This window comes from Octodon degus, unplaced genomic scaffold (assembly GCF_000260255.1).
Source record: "Octodon degus isolate 3935 unplaced genomic scaffold, OctDeg1.0 scaffold00158, whole genome shotgun sequence".
Classification (NCBI taxonomy): Eukaryota; Metazoa; Chordata; class Mammalia; order Rodentia; family Octodontidae; genus Octodon; species Octodon degus.
The window spans coordinates 3,547,787-3,573,319 of record NW_004524734.1 but is presented as its reverse complement, the minus strand read 5'-3'; the positions used below and the strand labels follow the sequence as shown (position 1 = coordinate 3,573,319).

General features: G+C 36.0%; 1 protein-coding gene across 4 annotated transcripts in view; it reads right to left on the bottom strand.

The window, feature by feature from the left end:
* Positions 1-3,113: 3,113 nt before the first annotated feature.
* The window catches only part of N4bp2 (NEDD4 binding protein 2), a 109,540-nt gene continuing 87,120 nt past the window's right edge, over positions 3,114-25,533 (bottom strand). For 3 of the 4 annotated variants that reach the window (XM_023702743.1, XM_023702746.1, XM_023702747.1), the window contains 5 exons: positions 24,404-24,542; positions 17,309-17,497; positions 15,455-15,623; positions 7,557-7,680; positions 5,191-6,344 (listed from right to left, as the gene is read on the bottom strand). In XM_023702743.1, the coding sequence (XP_023558511.1) occupies positions 6,299-6,344; positions 7,557-7,680; positions 15,455-15,623; positions 17,309-17,497; positions 24,404-24,542 (667 nt within the window). In that variant the 3' untranslated portion in view covers positions 5,191-6,298. Of the gene's footprint in view, positions 3,383-5,190; positions 6,345-7,556; positions 7,681-15,454; positions 15,624-17,308; positions 17,498-24,403; positions 24,543-25,533 lie in introns of those variants that run through there. The other variant, XM_023702744.1, reaches the window with a different exon arrangement.

Sequence of the window (25,533 nt, the reverse complement as noted above, 5' to 3'; positions counted from 1 at the left end):
AGTGAGTGAAGGTCATTATCTACCACTATGATTTGTTTTTGCTAAGTCACATTAGGGAGATGTCTGGTGTTCCTGAATAATCACCAACACTTACAAATTTATGGCCAATCTCACTGCACTAAGTACCTCTCCCCACTTCCTCCATCTTATTTTGAGGTAAATCTCAATCACATTTATGTACATTTTTCATTCTGCATCTTTTAAATATTATTCTTTAAATCCACACATCTCTCCTAAAAACAAGTTCTCTAACACAAATATCCAATCAATGTTCGCACTGCCAACTGTCTTTTATTATTATCCAGGGTTTTCTTTTCTTGTTTCATTTTTGCCAAGCCAGTACCTAACCAAGATTCACAAACTGCAATGGTTGACGTCCTTAAGTCTTAGTGAGTGTTTTTCCTAACTGTTTTTAAAGATATCACATTGTTTAGTTTCCCAGTCTCTATTTTGATGATTGTATCCCAATGATGGTAGTTAACATATTCTGCAAATATCTTCTGTAATTTCTAACAAATTGATCACTGGATCTACAAGCTTGATCAAATTTAATCTTCCAAAGTGAAGGTTCATTCTCTCTGGAAAGACTGACATTTGTGCCTCCCAGAAAGCTAATCGCGAGGTTAGCAGGCTGCCATCTCTTTAACCTTAATTAATGGGCTGACCACATCTTTGTTTTACTACCCAGAGTTATGTGGCTTGGGCTGATAACTTGGGTGGGGCAGTAAAGATTCCATGTCACTTAGTCTTGTCTGTTTTGCTGGTCTCTTGCTCTCTCAGTGCCAAGGCACTATTCCTCATAGTCTTCTGGGAGAGAGAGAAGGGCAAAACTTATTTGACTTACCCTCATTCCCTCAACATTGAAGCCCTTTAGGATGTTAGCTTTACGGGGTCACTTTCAGTGCTAAAAGCCCAGTCTGCTAGCCTTTGTGTTCTTCGTCTCAGTACCAAAAACTAAAGGCAAGAAAGGAACAGAGGTGCTCCTCTGGCAAAAGTGCCTCCAAGTTCCACTCAGACTTTTGGCACAAACCTCTACTAACTTAGCAACATAATGCTTTTAGAGCATTTTTAATATTTTCACCCAGAATTTTTAGTTTCCCCAGCTCTCCCAGTGGAAGTTACCAATGTGAGTAAGTAATAAAACACTCACATCAGATACATATGGCAATAGTTACTAACTGAAAACCCATTTCATCAGCCACGTTAGTAACTAAGGGCACTTAAATACTTAAAAACACAGACAACTGTGATTTCCTTTTTCTTTTATCCCTAGTATATGGAAGTCATCAACAAGGATCTGATAAAGGAATGCATTAAGAACTAATTTTTAAAAGGAAAAGAACTTCACATTCTTTGTACACCATGATACATGATGTGGCAGAACCTTCTATTCATTCTTCTAGTATCCATTCCCTTTCCTCCAAGAGAACATCCACATCTTAGCTGCACATCTGGCAGTCTCAAATCTGTCCTAGCCTCTCTTGTAGTTCGATGTGACCATCTAACAGCTAAGTTCTGGCCAACAGAACATAAGCTGAAATGCCCTATGGAAGCTTCCGAAAATGAGTGGTCTTTAAAACCACTGGGTCTTACTGTCATCTCCATTTTTTTTTTTTTTTTTTTTTTTTTGTTTGTTTCCTTCAAGAGAATGGAGATGTGACTGTTAGAGCTTTAGCCACCTATCTTGGCCTTCAAAAATGAGTGTCACACCCTAAATATGGCAGACTAGTAAGTTAAAAGGATCCTGGGTCCCCAAAAACTTCATAGAGAGGAGCATTCCTATCAGTCATGGATTTACCTCTGGGGTAATAGAGAAATAAACCTTTGCCAATGGTATCTGGGTTTTCCCCAAATACCAGGTTTCTTTGGATAAAGGAGGAAGCCAACCTTACAGATGGCAGGTATTCATAAACACATACTGTGTAGCCACATGTCTCTCAGGAGGGGCTACTACTTATTTTTAAGTAACTATTCTTCCTCTTATGATAGCTGTAGCTGCTCTATAGGAGTCTGAGAACCTAGGCTGGAATTGCATCTCTGCCACTAAGTTGCAAACCTGCTGATTTCCCTATTTTACATATATTTTAGCCATTACATTTAGATAGTACCATCTATGTAATAAGATTCTACTGAGATTTTCTTTTTTTCTTTTTGCGGAACCAGGGATTGAACTCAGGCCCTTGCGCTTGCCAGGGAAGCTCTTATTCTACTGAGCCATCTCCCCAGCCCCTCTCTTGAGATTTAAAGTAGAACATTTTGTACTAATAGTGTTTGGACAGGCTATCATGTCTGCATCTTATACTATGAATACCTACTACGAAGACAACAATATGCAATGTATTAATTAATGAAACTATCCTACTAATTGGTTTTAGAACTGTCTCATTGCTATTTGTTTCTCAATAAAATTAATTTAAAAAAGTAGAACATATATGAAACTATTCCATATATGTGAGAACAATTATAGTATAAGATACCTATGGAGAGAAGCTGTCTTATACTGTGTCCTCAGTTATAAGAGTTCAATAAATATTTACTGAATAAATAAGTTCTTGCTAAATGTAGTGAATTATTCTGCTTTTTTGAGCTAAATAAGATCCTTAATATTATTTAAGGAATTATTCAGGGCCAAGGATATAGATCAGAGGCATAGCACCTGCCTGGCAAGTGTGAAGACCTAGGTTCAACTTCTGGTATTAAAAAAAAAAAAAAAAAAAAAAAAAAAAGGAATTACTCAAGTCCCTAAAGACTAAACTGTTAATCTTGAGGTTAGTCAAAAGACACAGGCTACGAAGAAAGAAGCCCTAGCCAATCCACTTACCTAGTTCAAAAGTCAATCAGCATTTACTACATCAAAATAAATAAGAAGAAAAGTTGTGGCATGGAAACGAAACTTTTATGATCCTTTTCCCCTCAATTACAAAGTCACATACAAAAATATTCTTTAATGTTTAAACCACCATACCTACTATAACAAACAGGATTTCCTTACACTGGACTGTGACTAAAGTATTTTATTAAATTAAATGTATGATCTGCAAATGGCTTCATAGGAAATTTTAAAAGCAAAATTATAAACATTTTCAATAAAAAAGTACAAGAATTAACAGCAAAATTACATTTTCTTTACAATACAAATAGAAACATTTTGTTTCTGACATATGATCTAAAAACTTTATAATATATTCTCTAATAGCTGCAATGTTACATTTAAGCCTCAAGGTTAATTTAATTATTTATTATCAACAGGTTCATCATTTGGACAATAAAAGTCAACTGTTCAACTTTAAGGAAAATAATAAACTTTGTCATCATACAGCATGAAGTTATAAAAGGCTCTTCAGGATGCAGGTGTCTCCTAGATGTATTTCTCTATTAAATTCTGAAAAGAGGCATTAAGTAATACTGTAAACGAGTTACCTTTTTAAAATAAGCACCATTAATAAACATTCTATATAAATTTACTTTACCTTTTAAATGACACTCTTTTGGCCACACAAACATTTAAATCTCTTTATATGTAAATAAATATAAGCAGTATATTACCACTACACAGAAATATCAAACTTTACCTCATTGCTAAACAAGAAGCATGTAGAAAAAACATTTGGAAAAAAAGTACAAATTATTGTTTGTCATTTTTACACATATTGTCATTTTCTTAATATGAGAACAGTTAAAACATTGCCAGAACAATTTCCTGAGTTTCAAGTTTCCAACTTCCAGCTCAGAACAGGTAATATTATGAAATGGGTCCTTTCTTGAAGCATACAAAACACTTGAATTTTAAAACGAAAGAGACGAAAATAGAGAGCTAGGAAACTATCTTAAAGAATTGTGAGCTTTTTTCTTAAAGTACAATACACAAACCATTTTAGTCATGATTCCTACTATATAGTACATATGGTATGCAAAAAACCAGAGAATGTGGAAATGCTAATAAATGGAAACTTCAACTTGAAGATAACATGGAAAGATGTGAACATTCAATAAATGTACGAGAAGAGAACATGCTTCTATTTCTCACACTGGAATAAGGAGATAGATGGACTGAAAACACTTAGAAAGTGCTCCTGACTCAGCTACATCACTCTGGGGTTTCCACATTTGTTCTTTTTCCCTCTGGTAGATACTAGTAAGAGACTAGTCAGTGGATGTAACTGGTAGTAAAATCTTCCAAACAACAGAAGTTCTGTACTTTTAAAATACTATGTTTACCAGGAGCTATTCTAATGAGTCACACATATTGGTGCAAATACACCAATACGTGAAAATTTGTAAAGTCTCCAAACTCACTGCCTCTTGTACACAGGATTTGGATATGGGCAAAAGAAGAAATGAAAGATTCTAAATCTTTCATAACTATGTGCTGTTTAAACTATACTAGATAGTCGGGTCTGAGGCAGGTTAGGATTAAACAACTTCATTAGAATATATGATACTCAAACTTTGCTTATATATTTATGAACACCAGATTAATCAAAACAAGACATAAACTTGAGTTTGATACAGTATAAAGCAGCTTTTTTTACTTAGTTTCTGCCCACAGAATATCATACCTCTATTTTATTTTGACTGTCCTCTATTAATCATAATCGTAATACTGAAGCCTAGCTGAAGTACTCAAAAACAGTATTTTTAAGCCATCTAAGAAATATAAGACATAAAATGAGTATGCTGCTGCACACACTCCAATAACTCCAGGTTTTAGTATTTTTTCATATATTTTAAATCATTAATTTACACATAGAAATCTTACTTCATTAACAATTATAATTTTGTAATAAGTTGCTGAAAGTGACTATTATTTTTAATGTGTACTTTAAAAGATTAAAAAGTGTGCTAAACTACGGCCTGTTTTTAATAAATTATTATGAACAAAAAATTTAAGTACTAATTCAATACTAGTAATTAGCCATTTCTAAATAATAAACATATATTCTTATTTTTGTGAAGATAAAATTCAGTAAGACTCCTTTTAAAAGCATGTGTTAATATATAAAAACATGAGTTTTTGAGTTTTGTTTTCATTAATCTTGGTTTGCACTTTTGGGAAATCAACTGTATTTCAGAAATTCTTTCAGTAACAGTTCAATCAATTCTATCATTTCCAATGCAAGTAATATGTTTTTTGAGACAGGGTCTCACTATGTACTTCAGACTAGCCTTGAATTCACTATGTAGCCCAGGCTGGCCTTGAATTCACAGCAATCCTCGAACTCACAAATAATTTTTTAAACTAAAGAAAAAGCAATAAAAGTCCTTTCCTTGAAGCTGCATATGTTGTAAATATCTATATATCCAAAATAAAATTTAATTTAGCCATTCTCTCATACTGAAAAACTACTCTTTCCCACATTAAATTTATGTAAAGGAAATTATAATTTAAATATTAACCAGATTTTATTAGCTAACAGACCAATAAAAGTCAATGAAAATTTCCTTTTAGAAAGTTCACTCTTTTTCAAAATAAAAGTAAAAATGTTTTATTAATTTGTAGAGATTCCTCTTATATCAATATTTTCTAATTTGTTTAATAGGAATTTGATCTACAATTTAGAAATCAATGCCTTACATATATCATTGTTCAGCACTGCCTGAAAAGTCCCTTACATAGTTCTAGGTAAGTCAGCAGCACATACTTCATATTTCATCATTTCTTCTCTGAAAACTTCTCTGTCTATGAAAGGCATAAACTCTGCAAGACAATCACAGACCCAACTTTCCTCAAGAAAAATACACTGAGACAAAAGAATAAAACAAAAAGAGATTAAGATTACATAAAAAAGAGAAAATGCAACAGTGTATCTCCCTTTCTGCAGCATATGGCAAGATGATAGGATTTCATGTGTTTAACTATTAAAGCAAAAAAGTACTTCAAGTGTTTTTTGTTAGATCACCCATTTTTCTTTAATTCTATTACCTTTAGAATGTAGCCCTTAGAAGGGCACAAACACCCACAGAAGCCTTGTGACTTCACTTAAAGTAAAAAAAGAAAAAAACTAATACAAAATAGTCTTTCTCTCTGAGAATCAGAGCGTTTCAAACTTATAATTACAGCTGATAATTTTCTTACTCTGTAATCAATAAAAATTCTCTTTAATATTCTTAACAGTTAACATTATGTGGGTTTGATTCAGTAAAAAATTAAACTTCTCTTGAATTTGAGAAAGACTTTGACTTATAAATGGATATTATTTCTAGTAAAACATGTTTAGAATAGAACTGAATGAATTATTGCAAATAAAACTAATCTTAACCTACAAACCTCCACACTTTCAAGTCAAGGGCATTTATTTCACTTTAGCATGACTTTCAAGCACCCTGGTTTAATTTCAGAGAACCTGTAGAAATAAGAAAAAGAGTTGTTTTAAAGATAACAATTTTCAGGTTAACTAAGAAGTATTCTTTTAATGGACTCTAAGCATCTATGTTTAAAATAACATTTACTATCAAGTACTCTTATTTATTAATATCTAGGACCATTTCTATCATGTCCCTTTGCTTAAGTGTCAGGTCATGTGTAAGCCCAAGGTTCAGGGTTACTCCTAACTAGGAATCACTAACACTGCAAGACTCTTCAAACCTCTCTTGTCTGACTCTATCATAGAGCTGCTTGAGGTATGAAGGACAAGACTGTGTCTGCACTACACTGTTTCTGTGCATGGAGAAAGCACCAAGAAAAACCCCTGATACTGAAAGCAAGTATGAGCATTCTGGCTTTGCAATACTTTCAGCTCCCTTGGGGTAAAAGCCAAGGAACACTACTCTTAAATAGATCATTAATCTCAATATGATAATGTTCTGGTATAACTACTACTCCTACAAAAATATCCCAAAAATGCCATCTGTTTTTATGCTCAAATTAATGCTACCACTTTCTATAATGTAGGCAAGTAACATTTTGTTACATGGCATAAACAAAGTTGTAAAAACAAAATAGTCCACCCTAACTGAAATTAGACTAGGAATTTAAGGATACACAGAGAACCTATTAATCAGTAGATCTTTAATCTTGGATTTTTCTTATAATTTTGTTACTGAATAACATAATGGAAAAGGACATTTCATGTCTATAACAAAAGATCATTAATGGCATTTAACTTAAAAAGTTAAAGTCATAAATTCATATTTGTTGAAGTGTTTTGACTAAAGTATAAACACATTAAACTATAGCTATCTTTCAGGAAAAGTCCCTCAATTCCACTCATTTTTTTTCTTTCAAGAGTTAAATAGCAAATCTTAAATTATATTTAATCTATTTTATAATATGTATATCAAAAGAACAAATATATTTAAATTTTTTATAATTTTAAAGTTAATGATAGAGTTTCATTCAATGATGATTGATAACCACCATTTCCTATTTCTGGTTTACTACACAGCATACATCTAGCTGGAAAAAGTTATGTCATATTTTAAACATGAACTTGTGGCTGAAATCAGATGGCTAAATTCAGTTAGCTACTTTGACAAGCAGTTCCAAGCATGCTGTTAGTGTCTACATAGCCATAGATAGGCAGTTGTCTTTCTTGACACTAGAAATCTATACTCACCTGAAACCATGGCTTGTGAGGTATTTAATGACAGCTGGCTTGATGCGAGCAACTCCTCCCTGGCTGTGGTTTCCTCTCCCCGTAATCACAAAAAGATAGGGCTTACCGCCATTCTGCTTAAGCTCTGTTATAGGAATTGCGACAGTTAACATCACTCGTTACGTTCTCAACAGAAAACATACCTTAATACTCATATTTGTATAAAATTGGTTCTATGAACATTTAGAGCTTTATTATCTCAAAGGCCCCCAAATTAATGTTTTCAAATGTATATTTTAAAATGCACATAGCCTTACAGCAATCTATCTAAAGACTTCCATGGGAAACTCCCCATTGTGAGAAAGGAGAATTCCACATGGTACTAGAAATTCTCTATACAGTGATAATAACAATAATATCAGTAACACCTAACAATTATATACCATGGACACAGTCACAGCTTTAAATGGATTATATTGTTAAGAAATATAAAATCTTCACAACCCTGTTAATTAAATATTTTGAAGCCAGCCAGCTTTAGTCTAAGTCACAGCTTTGCCATTAAATGACCGTGACCATAAACAAGGTGAACTTCTTGGTGCCTGTTTCCTCATAAAGAAAATGGGATACTGGCCACACACACACACACACACACACACACTCTCTCTCTCTCTCTCTCTCTCTCTCTCTCTCTAAAGGAATAAATAAATAAATAATTTAAAAAAAATTTAAAAAAAAAAAGAAAATGGGATAACAGCAGCAATTCCTTAATAGTCCATCCCCTCAGAAATGGCTGTCGACAAATTGAGTAATTAAAGAATAAAGTGTAGTCCCATTATTGAAGATGATTAATTGTTAGCTGAAGAAATGCCTCCTAATAGAGAATTCTTAAGTCTGAATGAGCCTGAGCTTCTTGGAAGACTACAATTCTTACATTGGATATGACCTTGGGAAAGCTGGTAGATAGATTCTGACTTTATTAACAGCTATAATGAATAACAATAATATCAGGCCGGGCATCATGGCTTATATCTGTGATCCCAGCTCTTGAGAGTTTGAGACAGGAGGATCACTGCAAGCCTGAGGCCAGCCTGGGCTACAACTTAAGTTCAAGGCCAGCCTGAACTGCACAGCAAAAGCCTGTCTCAAAAATACATGCACACGCACACACACACACACACACACACATCAGGAACTACAAACTTCATGATAAAATGTTGACTTAATGAATTTAATGGTTGTTCCCCATTCATAAGTCGTCTGTTTGACTCTTTAGTACAAAATTTGCACCCATGAAACATAAGCACTCCATACTTTTCTCATTCAGTTACTCTAACATTTCAGCAGAATCATAATCAGGTGGTTTTTCAAGTCTTGTTTTTTCTAGGGCAATATTTAGCTTGGAATTTTAAAAAACTGTGCTTTTCCATTTCTAAATTCTTTATTTTTGCTTAAGATCTCCGTTTCTACTCTAATCCACATCCACTACTTCTGGCATGTTGTGGTATGTGTCTAGAAGTGTGCCCAAAGCCTAATGCAGTAGTAATGACAACAGTGACAGCATTAGTAACACCTAAGGTAGTCATGCAGTTTTGTCCGGAGGTGGCTGAATTTAGAGTATGTGACTAGTACAATGCTGGGATTAAGGGTGCTGGGATAAAGGGAGGGTACTTGCTGAATCAGTCTGCTGATTGGACTGGCACTGCCCTAATCCTCGTAGAATGAATACAATATAAGGGACAGAAGGAGACTTATCTCACTCACTCCTATTGCTTCCACTGTCTTCTGCTGCCATGAATGGTTGCCCCTTTGCCATGCGATACCCTTCCTTGGAGCCAGCAGGTTATGGACTGAAACCTTGACAAACTGTGAACTAAATAAACCTTTCCTCCTTTAATTTGAGGTGTTGGTATTTTGTCCCAGCAATGCAAGAGAAGTAACTAACACATAGCTCTAGGGTGTTACCCACTCTAGAGTGTCCACTTTGTAAAAGGGTTTGAACTATAAACTTACAAACTATGCTTTACTGTAAGAAAATGTAATTATAATTTACCGCATCACTCCTTTACTATTGCTCCTTTATCAATAAAGTCCATCACTTACACCATCTGACTCTCCGTAGTTCATTTGCAGTACTCCAGGTGATTCTCTACGTGGTTCACATGCCTCAAATATGGCAGGAGTTCAAAGAATGTTTGTTGCATAGGTTAATGGGTATTTAGTTTCTCAAATTACAGCTATGCTTACTATTCATGACTAATGAAACACTATAACTCATTTTTAAGACTACTCCAGACTGCTTACTATATAAACCACAAATATTTCAGTATGTATCTCAAAGGAGACTCTTAAAAAACATAAAACACAAACCATGTGGACTGGTGAATACCTACAGTCCTAGCACTTGGGGGGCTGATGCAGGAGAATCACTTGAGCCTAGAATTCAAGACTAGTCTGGGCAACACAATAAACACATATCTCAAACCCCCCACCCCCCAAAAAACAGAACAAAATAAAAATATCACTACCTTACAAAAGTAATGATTTCTTAATATCATCAGTTTTTAAAACTTTGCAATTATCTAAAAAAAATTAAGCTGAGAGTTGCGGCATACACTTGTAATCTCAGGACTTGGGGGGCTGACGCAGGAGGACTACCACAAGTTCAAAGCCAGCTTGGGCTGCATAGTGAATTCAAAGCCATCCCTGAACTACACAGCAAGATCTTGTCTCAAAAAACTAAGTGGGGGAAAAAAAAAAAAAAAGCCAGGTAGATAGCCTGGTAGAATAAGCAATTGTCTGGCAAGGTCCTGAGTTCAATCCCTGGTACTGGGGGGGAAAAAAAAACCTAAGATAAAAATAAATTTTAAAAATTCAGTGATTTGTTTGAATCAAGACTGAAACAAGATCCATATCCATACTGCATTTTGACTGGTATATTTGTTAACTTTTTAACCTAAGAGTTTTCTTTCCCCTTGTGTTTTTCTTACAAATTTACTGGGGGAAAAAAAAATCAGTCTCGGGTAACAGATTTGGGATACCTCCTGCCTCTCAGGAGCTATTCTTATTCCCCATTCCTCTTTTCCAATAAAATTTTCCACTCTTAAAAAAAAAAAAGCAAAGATCAGCCTGGATTTCCTGACCATATTCCTATGGTGTTGTTTAACATGTTCCTCTGTCCCTTGTAATTTTCTGATATAGTAGGTCAGATGTAAAGGCTTAATCAACTTCGAGTTTGACTTTGCCCACAAAAATACACTGTAGGTACACAAATTTCATTTCCTTATTCATCTCCAATTTTGAAAATCCTTTTAAATTATGACTAAAAGCAACAAAGGGCAGATCCACAGATTTTTCTCTGAAAAGATCTTTATTCATCAACAGCACCATCTGGTGGTAATGGACAGTAACTACAGGCTATGTCCAGTGATCATGGAAGATATGGGCTTTGGCTTCCATAAACTAGTCATGTGGGGTAGGGGCTATATAGCTCAGCTGCACAGTGCCTGCAAGGCAAGCACAAGGTCCTGAGCTCTATCCATGCTACCAAAAAGAAAATGAAAAAAAAAAAAAAAAAACCAAACTGTCCTGGATCTGAACAAGTATCATCTAGGCTATGTTATTGAAGTCTATTTTTTTCTTACATTTTTTTTTTTTTTGTAATGTTCATATAACTCACCACTTTTTAAATGTACAATACAATGGTGTTCAGTTTATTAACAATTTCATACAACCACCACTGTTGGTTCAGGACATTTCCTTACTCTTAAAGAATTCTGGGCTGGAGATATAGTTCAGTGGCACAAGTGCCTGCCTGGCAAGCACAAGGTCAAGTCTATTAGTTGTCATTTCAAATACCCCACTTTCTAGTCCCAGCAACCAGAAACCTGTTTTCTATGGATTTACCTACCTGGAACATTTCACATAAATGGCTGTCTGTATCTGACCTTTTCATTTAGCATGTTACAAGGTTCAACCATGTTATAGCATGTATCAATATTTCATCTTCTTTATGGTCAAAAAAATTCCATTATGGATCTATTTGTTTTTACACACATATGCACATGTGCACACACACATATGAGAATATTATTCTGTGATTTAAAAACAAGAGAAATACTATTATTTGCAAAAACGTGGATGAGCCTCTGTGGCATTATGCTACTTGAAATAAGGCAGATAGAAAAGAAGTACTGAAAGACCTCACTTACATGTGGACTCTGAAAGCTAGACACATGGAAAGAGTGGTTGTTTCCAGGAGACGGGGGGGGGGGGGCATGTGTTGGTCAAAAGGTACCAACTTTCAGGTATAAGAATACATTTTGGGGGCCAGGCATGGTGGTACATACCTGTAATCCTAGCCCTCAGGAGACTGGAGAGGCAGGATGATCACTCTGAGTGTGAGGCTAGCCTACATTACATGGTGAGACTTTGTTCCTCCACAAAAGAATAAGCTGTAGGACTGGGGAGATATAACGCAGTGGTAAAATTCATGGCCAGTATGTGCAAGGCTCTGTCTGGAATTAATACATGGTAAAACCATTAGGCAAAACGTTGTAGGGGAAGGAACATTGTTTAAAAATCCACAAAGTATACACTACCAAAAAAGATTAATTAAAAAGAAAAAAGGTACTCTGTGTTGCACACATGTGTGTTTGTGTGTGCATGCAAGCAAAAAGAGACAGAGAGACTAAGGTCTGACCACAGAGCCTTCATGCTGAGCTATATCCTAAAATCTTTTATTTTTTTAAGACAAGATCTTGCTAAATCACTAAATTGCTCAGGCTGTGTTGAAACTTGCTCCTGCCTCAGCCTCCTAAAGTGCTGGGATTATAGGTGTACACCATAATACATTGCTGAGAAAGGTACATTTTCAAAGAAAATCTGATGAAGTTCTACTGAAATTAAAGAATTAAACTTGACTGAGTGTAGTGGCACATGCTTGTAATTCCAGTACTCAGGAGCTGAGGCAGGAGGATTGCTGCAAGTTTGAGGCCAGCCTGAACTGCATAGTGAAACCCTGCCTCAAAAAAAACAAAAAAAAACAAAAAAAACAAAAAAAAAAAACACTAGGACAAATGACTATGTCTCTTGATGTGTTGACCAAAGATAATTTAGAATCTCCTAGATAAAATTTTAACACAACCCCCCCAAAAAAGATTTGTCTAATCATGAGGAAATAATCAGATAAATTAAAATGTAGAGCAATCTGCCAAAAAGCTGACCAGGGGCCTTCAAACTGTCAATGACATGAAGACAAAAAACAAAGGGAAATCTGTATTAAAGCAAGCTATACAGACATAGGATACCAAAGGAAAATATTTGATGCTTGACTAGATCCTGGATGGAGCAGTGGGGAGACACAGCTACTCAGGACATTATCCATACAAGTGGAAAAATCTGTATATGGCCTGTACACCAGACATTACTATTGAATGAATATGCAATACCTTAAAAGTGATAAGGGTATTATGGTCACACAACAGAATGAACTTGTCCCCAGTGTCAGGGCTTCATGCAAGCTAGTCAGGCACTCTACCATTGAACTACATCTACAGACTGAATCTGTTATTTGTTGGTTGGTTAGTTTTTGTTTTTCAGACAAGATTTCTTTATGTACCCCAGGCAGCTTCAGCCTTGCAAGTCCTGGGATTGCAAGCATATGCCACCACTTTTGGCTCCAAATTTGTTGAGATACACACATGGAGGTATCTAAAGCAACAAATCTATAATTTATTTTCAAATAATTCAGCAAAAGTAAGTTTTAGAGAGATTAAATAAATGTGGCCAAATGTTAACAATCAATCTACAGAGAGAATACATGAGTATCCTCATTGTATGACTCTTCTAATTTTTCTGTCAGTTATTTTTTTATTATAAAAATGTTACGAAAAAAGGTAGTGACAAAAGTACATGTGCTGATAAGCAAAATAAAGTTCACTGTATGTTCTAAGTGGCCATCAATATAGGAGCAAAAAATTATAGTTACACAGTGCTAAAAGCAATTATAATGGAAAATCAGATCCATCATGATCTTGAAAATTCTACTTTGTGAAAATAAGTGGCTTGGCTGATGCTCTAATATGACATCATATACATTCATTTTCTTAAATTCACAAAAGGAATACTGCATGCTAAATATGAATTACATGCACATATAACGAAAATGGGCAGGAAGATATAGACCAAATTGCAAAATGTTGATTTCAATAGAAAGGGAAGGAAGATGCCTAGAATGAACAAGGGCTACAGGTTGTATCTTCTGATGAGACAGAGAGGGGGAGCAGAGAGACAAGAGAGACAGAGACAGAGAAACTGAGAGAGAGACAGAGAGAGAGAGACATGGAGAGAAAGAAAAAAAAGACTGGGGAAGAATACAAGAGGAAAAATAAAAAACTTAAAAACATGACAAAATGTTATAACTTGTTATTTGGATTCTTGAATTCACTGGTATAGATGTTTATTTTGTAATTTTTCAAAATGTTTGCAATATGTCATAGCAAACATAAAATTTCTACCTAGGGCCAGCCAGATAACTCAGCGGATTAAAGCACCTGCTTAGGCAAATACAGGGGCCAGAGGTTCAATTCCAGCCTAGTGTGCCAGCCCCGAACAATAAGGGCCAGCCAGATAGCTCAGTGAACTAAAGTGCCTGCTTACACAGAGTGCAGCAACCAGGGTTTAATCCCTGACACACAGTGGCAGCCCTGCTCCCGGGGTGCGCTGAAAGGGCGATTATGGTAGCATGCACCTGTAATCCCAGCTTTTGGGAGGCTGAAAACAGGAGGGTCACTACGAGTCTGATCTGTGTAGTGAGACCCTGTAGACCCTGTCCTAAAATACAGAAAAAAGAAGAGGAGGAAGGAGGGGGGAGGAACTGAAAAACAAAATAAAGAAAAATAAAAAAAAAAAACCCACAGCCTTCCCACACCCCTGCCCACCACCAAAAAAAAAAAAAAAAATCAATGAAGAGAAATGCGTGTTAAAAAAAAGAAAATGCAAGAACAAAGAGAAAGCCAAGTGGAGAATTCAAAATAGCAATGATGAAAAGACATGACTTTAAGTACTAGAGCCTGAGGTAAATAAAACAGATTGGACTTTGCTAATAAGTGCTACCATCCAATAATAAAAAGGAAAGGAGACATGGCAAGACACTTTAGTATATGAGAACTCATGATACTGGATAGAGGCACTGAAAAAGACCTTCAGCCTGAGCCCTTGGATGAGGCTCTGGAAGGAAGAGGCCACACTATGTACAGTAAGAAAGCATGTCCTCCATGACAACTTTGCAAAAATTTTAGTACCTCCTTTATTTTATTAAATACTGTCTAAATAATTTATAGCCAATAAATATATATAAGTGTAATAAATATACACTGAATAAGGATATATCTTTATCCTTGTATTATAATGCAAGTGGCTCTTAACTAAATACAACAAAGAAATACACACTACTAAAAGAAGGACACAGGGCTGGGGAGATGGTTCAATGGAATAAGTGTTTCCCTGGCAAGCGCAATGGCCTGAGTTCAATCCCTGGTTCTGCCGAAATAAATAAACAAATAAAAATAAAAAATAAAACAAGGACATAAAAGAGAAGGAATTGTTAACAGCTGTAAATGAGAGTTCTCGGGGACCTGCCCCTTAGAGCTCAGTTCTTTAAGTGGCTGCTTCAAAAAAGCAGTCAGTCTCAGGTTGCTGTGGTTCAATCCCCACAACTCAAGCAAGCCAAACCTGCCCTGAAGACATTCGGAGGGAAAAAAAAGAGAGTTCTCTGCCAAGAAGTTTCTCTTGAAAAATGGCTAATGAAACTGTCTACACATGAGGCAGCTAACCTGAGCCTGCACATGCAGATGCTCTTGAATTTGCAAGTCATATCCACACTGCCAAAAGAAAAAGTGTCATCATTATACTCCTACCTTCAGTTTTCTGCTGTAAAACTGTCATCAAATGTTTTATAGCTTCATCCACATGCAGCCCGTGGAGGTCCAGCACATTCTGTGGCAGCAAGGAAGCATTGACTTGCTCAAAGATCTCCATTGCAGCAAGGTGATTGGCTTCTTTCACCTTCCGCTCATGAAGACCACCCTTAATAATTATAAACCAATCATCAATGGACTCTTGATATTTTCTACTCAGACAATGAAGAAACTAATAGCAACCCAAATAAAAGTCAAAGCAATAACTCTAAAATCTTAATGTATTAGGTTAAGAAACAAGGATGCAGGGCTGGCCCAATAGCTCAGCAGACTGAAGTGCCTGCTTAGGCAGAGTGCAGCAGCTGGGTTCGATCCCTGGTGTGCCGTGCCAGCCCCGCCCCCGGGGCACGCTGAGACAGGTGATTGAGACTGGGCGTGGTGGCGCACCTGTAATCCCAGCACTTGGGAGGCTGAAAACAGGAGAATCACTATGAGTCGGATCTATATAGTGAGACCCTGTAGACCCTGTCCTAAATACAAAAAAAAAAAAAAAAAAAAAAGAAAAAGAAAAAAGGTTTTAAGAAATAAGGATGCACTAAAAATATTTCAGTGAATTAATCTAGTTCTTAAACTGTTGTTTATTATATTGCTCAGCTTTTATTCCATGTCGTTTTAAGACTCATCTATGTTGTTACATACTGAAAGTCAGTAGTTCTTTTTATTTCTAATATTTCATAGTACAGATGTAGCACAAATTGTTCATCTATTTTCCCTTGTCTATTTAAATTGTTTCTGGTGCTTCACATTTTTATTGGCATATGTTTGTGACATGTGAAATTTACATTCATTTTGGGGATTAGTAAATAAATATAACATATCTTAATAATTTTTAATCCTCTCTCCCATTTTCCCTTCCCTGGAGCAGAGGGAATAAATCACTGTTTCTAGCATATTTTCTGAAACAAAAATCATAAAAGGATGAAACAACTAAATATTATCTATCTGAAGACAGAACCCAGTGGTTTACTGCCTGATGAGAAGCACATGCTTGATAAACCTGGGTCTCAGCATGATGTTCCGTTTCAACATCTTGCAGTTAATTTCTGAAGCCAGGTCCCCAAGACTGCAGTGAGGTAAAACATGACTGCAGCAGCCTGGTAGCTTACTCTGTTCAAAACAGTAAGCCATGTGGAACCACAAAAATAAGAAAGAATCAAAGTGGTTTCTTAGAACAGCATACAAAATGAGCCCAGGCAGAAATTTTACTTCCCTGAAAAATACTAATGCAATTTTGTTTTTCTGATTATAAGAATAAGATATAACTAAAAATTCAAACATGATAAAAAGCTCAAGGCCCCTATAATTCTACCCAGAGATAGCCAGTTTTAGCATTCTTCTTTTCTCCAGAATACTTACTTATATCTGTTTAGAAATACTATGCTAGACTCTAAATCCAAAGAAAAGACAGACCATCAGGACACAATGTAATTCACATAAGCCATAAATGCAAAAGTAATGACAAAAAGTGAACAAAAGAGATGAAATTTTTGAAATCAGATTTCTTTTATATTAGGGTACTTTATTTAAATCAGTTACATAATCTCTACATTCCCTAACAACTTCATCCAGTCACAACACAGTACAGGTTTTAAGATCTACTTCAAGAATATTTGGCTTAGGTTGTGCGTGTGGCTCAGTGGTAAAATTCTGGCCTTGCGTGCATAACACCTTGGGTTCAATCCCAGCACACCCACATTAAAAAAAAAAAAAAAAAAGGTAAGAAAGGAAGGATATCTGGCTAACATAATCAGCAAGAAAAAAACCAAGAAAATGTAATTTAGTTTTGTACTTTACCTGCTGGGCATAAAAGGTGGCTACATGCTTCCTGCCCATCCGATATGCCTCCTTTGCCTTGCTGTAGCACTCTATTCTCCTCTGCTGGTGCAAGAGGGCCTCAGCCCTGTAGTCATCATACCTGGGGTACTGAAAGTCCTGGAAAGAGGACTCACTCAAGGTATCTTCAGCTTCCTTTGATTTCTTTGCCTGGAAGATGAGTCAAATAATATACAAGAAAGAAAAAACTACCTGGCTTATCATCAGAAAATGCAAATGGGCTCTCTTAATATTTCACCTTCTTAGAAAACAGATTCTAAGCCAGTGTCTTATAAGTCAGGCACTTACAGACTACTGCCAGCTCTTTCATGTCATTATTGTTATCTTTTCTTTAACACCCTTATATGAGAATATGTTGAAGAGTTCTTTAAAGTTGTCAACAGATAATTAGATCACAAAAATCAAGCCAGAATACGGCATATAAGATGGTCAAAGAAACCCATCCAGTGCAGAAATTCCAAATTTTCATACTTGGCAAATCTATTCAAAAGTTTCAGTCACTGACAGTAGTAATGACATATTTCAATTTATATTAGAAGACCTTGTGGAGTTACTATGACCAGCAGCTAATAAAAATCATAAGCATGTTTATGGGATAGTTTCAATCAGGTAACTAATTACCACTTGGGACTCTGATCAGTTTACTGTTTCACAATTTCAATTATCTTTTAAAAAGCTAACATGAAATTATCACTCAAAATATCTTTTAAAAAACAAAAGTCACTCTATAATACAAAGCACATACTAATGAAAATAGCCATGCAAATTGCTTCTGTGTTCTTCACCAAATAGGAAAACTAGATTTTTTTAAATATTTTAAGACAGTGGGCTGGTGAGATGGCTCAGTGGTCTAAAGCACCAACTTAGAACAAGCTAAGCTAAGTAAAGCACAGAGACCACGGTTCAATCCCCCAGCACCACATGCCAGCCAGCCTCGCCCCCTGGTGGGCTGAGCTGGACACACAAAATAAATAAATAAATAAATAAATAAAAATTTAAAATAAATATTTTAAGACAGTATATGCAAATATCTATAGAATATCAAAAGCCAAAGGTAAAAACATGTATAGTGATTTGCAAATCAAATCTAGCTTTTCATTTACCCCTTTCTCCAATTCACAGAGCAAATGTCTCTTAGCTTGACATAAGAAGGACAAAATTAACATAATTTAAGTTATTTCCAACACACTAAAGCACCTGCTTAGGCAGACGCAGGGACCAGAGCTTGACCCCCGGCATGCCGTGCCAGCACCCCCTGGGGTGCACTAAGACCTTGATTGAGACTGGGTGTGGTGGCCCATGCCTGTAATCACAGCACTTGGGAGGCTGAAAACAGGAAGATCACTACAAGCCCAATCTACATAGTGAGACCCTATAGATCCTGTATTAAATACATTTTTTTTAAAAAAAGTTATTTCCTTAAAAATCTGAGAAGTCCAAGAAACAAATGTCATGTAAAGTAATTTAATAGTAATTTAATCATTATTTTAAGAACAGTGGCAGGCGAAAAAAAACTGTAATTTTTTTTCTTTCTTTTTTGGTAATTTTCAATATTGTAACAAATCATGCTTTCTTTAATATGAGTAACCAAAAGTAAATTTAAATAGTATAGGTTAAAACTCAACATAAAAATCAGTATTAAAAAAAATCAACAATGAATTAGCTGAGAAAGCAATCAGGAAATTCCATTCACAATACATTTTTAAAAATGTTATTTTTTTTAATTTATTTTTTTCCATAATTTTATTGATAAACAAATAGCAATGAGACAGTTTCAAATCAAATTGGTGGGACAATTTCAATAATTAACACATTGAATACATTCCTCCCAGTGGTTAACTGCTGTACAAGATGCGGACATGATATCCTATCTACAAACATCATTAGAACAAATCCCTCTATTCATTAAGAGAATGTAACTATATATCTATCCTAACCACTTTGAGTACACAGATACAAAATGGATATTCATCTGTATCCCTTTTTTTGTTAAGTTCCGTTATTTGAATATTATAGGTATGTAAACTCAGCAAAATATTCTAAAAGAGTCCAGTAGCCCATATCTTCCGCTTGACTGGCAATGTCAGAAATTGTTGACCTGAGTCCCCTACAGCTCAACATAACACCATGGCTTTACTTCTTATATTTCATTTTTATACTTTTCTGCTGGATGGTTAAGACCAAGGTAAAGCAGGACCTATGCAACAAGAGTTGTAGCTTTTGGGTCTGATAAGGTCAGTGAAATCCCCTCAGGATTTATCCTGAGATCCTGTACCTCAGATTGTTTGTCATTGTCAGCCATATGGATGAGTCACGGCCATTGCTTGGCCAATGTGCTCTCTATGAAAGCCTGAGAATGTTTTCTCTCCATGTGACTGTCCTTAGGCACACTCTACATCATCGATCACTTTCCTCTTTGGCCCCATAATCTCCTTGATCAGAAAATTTGGGACACTGCCGAGTTACATGACGTTACAGTGCAAGTTCTCATATGTCCTGAGTCTTAAGTGACCTTGGAAGGCTAGGGCCAAAATATTGGCTTTCTTTGCAGTCCTCCTTTTCATCTAATTTTGGTCTGCAAACTTAGGTTGTTAACCATCCAGAAGACAAGCTTATTGTTATTACCATACAACTTAGGCTGTTAAGGTTAACCTCACTATCTGTCTGCATATCAAACATCTTAGGCATAATATGGAACAGGTATTTTTCCTCAAGTATTGATATGTTGAACTTTAAGTCCCTACAGAATATGCTAAAAAAAATTTAAAATCAGAATATATTTTAAAAATAGGCATAAAGAATTATATACTTCTTATGTTTACACATAAGTCCAAAAATCTCACCATATACAACCTTGAAGCAGGACAGTCCCACAATATTCCTTTTCCTGTCTCTTGCTTTCATTCACCACCCCCTTCTTTTTGAACAACCATCTACCCGAGAGACATCATAGCAGCAACTGGCATATCATGGCAAGCAGCCCGTAAAAATGTTAATTATTGAAACTGTCCTACCAATTTGGTTTGAAACTGCTCATTGCTATTTGTTTCTCAATAAAATTATGGAAAAAAAAAAAACCTAGAAATCAACCTAAGCAAGGAGACAAAAGACCTTCACAATGAAAATAATAGAATTCTAAAGAAAAAAAATTAAAACATTACAAATGAAACGACTTCTTATGCTCATGGTTCAGCAGAATCAACATAATGGCCACATTACCAAAAGCGATCTACATATTCAATACGCTCTCTATCAAAATTCCAATGACATTCTTCATAGTAGGAAAAAAATCCTAAAACTCATATGGAAACACCTAAGATCTAGAGTAGCCAAAGTAATCCTAAGCAAAAAGCCAAAGCTGGAAGTATCAAAATACCTAGTTTCAAATTATAGTACATTGCCACAGTAGTAAAAATAACATGCTATTGGCACAAAATAGAGAAAACCAATGAAACAGAAGATACGTAAACAAATGTGTGCAACTAAGTATTATACATTGCAAATTTCCACCTGATGAGATCAGGCGCATTCAGGGTGGTATGGCCATAGACGCAAATTTCCATCTGATTCTTGGAGTCAAAAACGTTCACTAAAGACAACTTCTGTCCTAGTTTCTTTTTCTCATTACTGAGACAAAACAACTGGCACCCAAAGTTAAAGGAGGAAAGATTTATTTTTGGCTCACAGTTCATAGAGGTCTCAGTCCATAATCAGCTAGCTGCAAGACAGGGTGGCATGGTAAAGAGGCATCTCAGAGGAGAAACAGTTCATGCAAGTAGAAGGCAGGAAGGCAGCAAAGCAGCAAGTCAGGACAGCAGCTCAAGTTTTTGGTCCCTTACATTACATCTAGGCTATATACCCTCAGGGCAGATAACACTCACATCGAAGGAGGGCCCTACCATTATCCACACCCTAAACTATGCCAAATCAATGAGTGGACTGATTTAGTATTAACTCCCAGCATCACACACTCGAGATCCAGCTGCCTCTGAAAAAGCCCATCTATAACCACATGAAGCTTTGGGGAGACATCTAGACCCAACCATAACAGCCTCTTTCATAAACAGTTTTAGGGGGGGAAAAAAAAGTTTTAGGGAAACTGGATGTCCACTTGTAATAGAGTAAAATTTGATCTTTCTCACCCTTTACAAAAATAAATTCAAAATGGATCAAAGACCTAGGTATAAGACCTGAAACTTTGAAACTGCAAGAAACAAACATTGTTTGAGGTATATGTACAATGATTCCCTATTAGAATTCCAGTAATAGGAAACAATAGCAAGAATCAATAAATTACATTAAACTAAAAAGGTTCTGCACAGAAAGAAAAACAATCCACAGAGTGAAGGGACAACCTAGAGAATGAGAGAATATCTTTGCCTGTTACTCTTGTGAAAATGAAATTAGTATCTATAATATATAAAGAACTCAACACCAAAAGAATCTAATTAATGTCCAAATGAATTGAACAGACACTTCTCAGAAAAAGAAATACAAACAAGGATATGAAAAAATGTTTAAGATCTTTAGCCATTAGAGAAATACAAATCAAAACTACTGAGAAATCAGGCATAACAGCACATGCTTGTAATCCTAGCACTTGGGAGGCTGAGGCAGGAGGATCACTGGGAGCTCAAGACAACCTGGGCTACAAAGTAAGCAAAGGCCAGCATGAACTGCATTGTGTCTCAAAAAGACCAAAAAACAAAAACAACAACAACAAAAAAAACCCAGCTATACTGAGTACAGGTAGCACACTCTATAATCCTAGCATTAAGGAGTATGAAGGAGGAAGATGTTGAATTTGAGTCCCAGGGGAATTCAAAGCCAGCCTAGACTTCAGTGAAAGCCTGTCTTCAAAAAACAAAACTACACTGAGTTTTTATCTCACTCCAGTGATAATGACTTTCATTAAAAAAAAAAAATGCATGTAGTAGAGGATGTGGGGGGCTGTAATGCTAAAAGACAGGAAAGCAGAAGGGAGACTATTATCAAATAAAAGGGAGAAATGGCAAGGATGGAGAGAGGTATAAGGGCAAGAGATGGAGAGAGATATAAGAGAGGTTAACAGGGTAGGTGGATACGATCAAAATATATGCATGTATGAAAACATCATTGAAACTATTACTTTGTAAATTATTTTTCATTCCTGGGGACCTTTCATTACTAGGGTCCTCTGTACTGAACTATATTACTAGCCTCTTTTATTTTTTGAGACAGGATAGTTCCTACTTACAATCTTCCTCCCTTAGCCTCCCAGAATGCTGCGATTACAAGTATGCATCACTGCACCCAGCTCAATATTTTGTAAAACAGATACTAATGAAAAATGTTTAATTAAAAAATTTAAAAACAAAATTCAGAAAATTGAAAATCATCAATTTATATAGAAGTACTATTGCTGGGCACATTGGTGCACCTGCAATCCCAACACTCAGGAGGCTCAGGCAAGAGGACCACTGCAAATTTGAAGCCAGCTTGGATTACACAGTGAACTCAAGGCCAGCCTGAACTACACAGTGAGACTCTGTCTAGAAAGGGAGCGAGGGAGGAGTATCAAAGATTAAAATCTTTCACATCTTCCTGGGAACAGTTCAGAAGCCAAGAAAGAGTAAAGAAAACTAGCCTAATATATAATAGTACTTGGTTATTTAATTTCTTCCCTCATTTTGATTACTTAGACCCTAGAACTCTGTTCAGGGTCTCACTACTAGATCAGATTCGTAGTGATCCGCCTGTTTACAGCCTCCCAAAAGCTGGGATTACAGGAGCGGTTGCTACCATGCCCAGTTTCTACTGCACTCTCAGCTCGCCCCAGGGGCAGGGCCGGCACTGTAGGCCCAAGTATCAAATCCCCAGCCCCTGCTCGCAGGCTAGAACTCTATTCCTTAGACCTGCGTTATTAGTTTTATTTTCTTAATGTATTTGGTACAGGGTCTTACAGCTTGAACTTGAACTCAAGTGATCCTCCTGTTTTCAGCCTCCCCAGCGCTGGGATTACAGGCGTGCACCACCACACCCAGTCTCCTAGAACTCTAAAGACTTGAAAAAATTAAAGGACATTAAATTAAAAAATAAAGACATCACTATACTCTATCAGAAACTAAAATCTGTAAATCAATTTATTTTTGCCACAAATACACAGCTTATTTTATGGAAAAACACATAATACCAGAATCTTTTATGTAAGAATATTCACAGAACCATCTCCTATGTCATTCAGTAGTGTTTAGTCACAGCTAGTTTTTACTGATGTTCAGATATTCCAGAAGTGTACCTTGTGCCTTCTTAATAAAATCCAAGATTTTGGGAAGGGTAATAATAATGTTTTAACTTTTGAAAATTGCCATACACCTGCTAATACTATGAACATACTAAATATTTTATTATATATGGGATTCCATATCTATTCAAATTAAAAAATTTTGATTTTGTGAGAGAAGATATCCTTCATTTTTTGTGCTTAAAGAAAAAAAAGGGGCTGGAGAGATGGCTCAGTGGTCTAAAGCACCTACTTGGAGCAAGCTTGGCAAAGCACAGGGACCGCGGTTCGATCCCCAGTACCACATGCCAGCCAGCCGCGCCCCCTGGTGGGCTGAGCTGGCCACACACACACACACACACACACACACTAAATGTTAAAAAAAAAAATTTAAAAAGAAAAAAAAGTAATTTCTACATAGGAGTTGTAGGAATTTAAGAGCTGTCACCCACACTAGATATTAAAGAAAAATACAATCAGCTATAGTTTCCAATCTAGTCAAGTGGTAAGAAATAAGGTGTGGTGCCCCTCACTTATAGCACTCTGGGAGCTGGGGTAGGAGGATCACAGTTGAAGTCCAGAGTGGGAAACACAGACATACCCTATCTCAAACTAAAACATGTTGGGGTTAGGGGATGGACAGGGATGTAGCTCAGTGCAAAGTCCCTAGGTTCAATGCCTAGTACCACCAAAAGCCCCTGAAAAATAATCGTTAAATTATTATGCTCAACAAACAAATCCTATTTTTATACACAGCTGTCTACCATTATAGTAAAAAATAAGTAATTTCATACCTTTTTTTCTTTAGACTTCTGTGAAGTGTGAGAAGTGACAGTCTCATTTTGGTGAACAAACTCTTGAGCTACAACTGTTTTTACGGGGTCTCCTTCAAGAACACAGTTTAGAAACTGCACTGTTTGTTCTAATGAATAGCTGTAGAAAGTTTAAGTAAAAATGCATGAATAAATAAAAACAAGAACATATGTGGAGGTTTAAACTTAATCTTCAAACATTGAATAATAATATGAAAAACTGACTTCTAAGTTTTCAAAATTGAAATTAAATGCTCTTTGCATAATTCAGAGCCAAGAATGACATGAAAGAAACTAATAAGTAACAGGCTTCCAAAAACTAATTATTCAAAATGAATACCAAAAAGTACTATCATGTGCCAAGAATAGTAGGAAAGGTTGACCAATGGGTATTGAGCTACAGATACACAGGAGCAAGAAGTTATTATGTACAGGAGGATGATCATAGATATCAATAATGTACCATAAATTTCAAAAGCTAGACGGTTTGGAAAGTTTCTATCATAAAGAAATAATAAATGTTTGAGGAGACAGTGCCTAATCTTAAAGATTTCACGATGTGTAAGTGCACTGAAACACATTATGCCATTAACATGTACAATTTTATGTTTCTGTGCCCATTAATACAAAATATACATGATGGGGTGAGGCCCAAGATTCAATCCCCATCACAAACAAAAGTTGCACTGGTAATTCAATTTTTGCTTTTTCTCTCCCTCCCTCCTTCTCTCCTTCCCTCTTTCCCCCTCTCCCCTTCCCTCTCCCTTCCCACTCCCCCCCACCGTTCATTCTTTTGTTCTTTCTTTCTTTCTTTCTTTCTTTCTTTCTTTCTTTCTTTCTTTCTTTCCGTACCAAGGATTGAACTTGGGACATTGCACTTGCCAGGCAGGCACTTAAGCCACTGAGCAACCTCCCAGGCCCTAGAAATTCAATTTCTGATCTTTTAGTCAAGGTAGAGTAACCACACACACACACACACACACACACACACACACACCCTTCTACTGTATCATCTATACTCAAGTCCTTTATTGTATTTATACATGGCTTCTTTCAATTTCCTAAAAAACAAAGAAAAGAAAGAGGGGGCTTGGGAAATGGCTCAGTAGGAA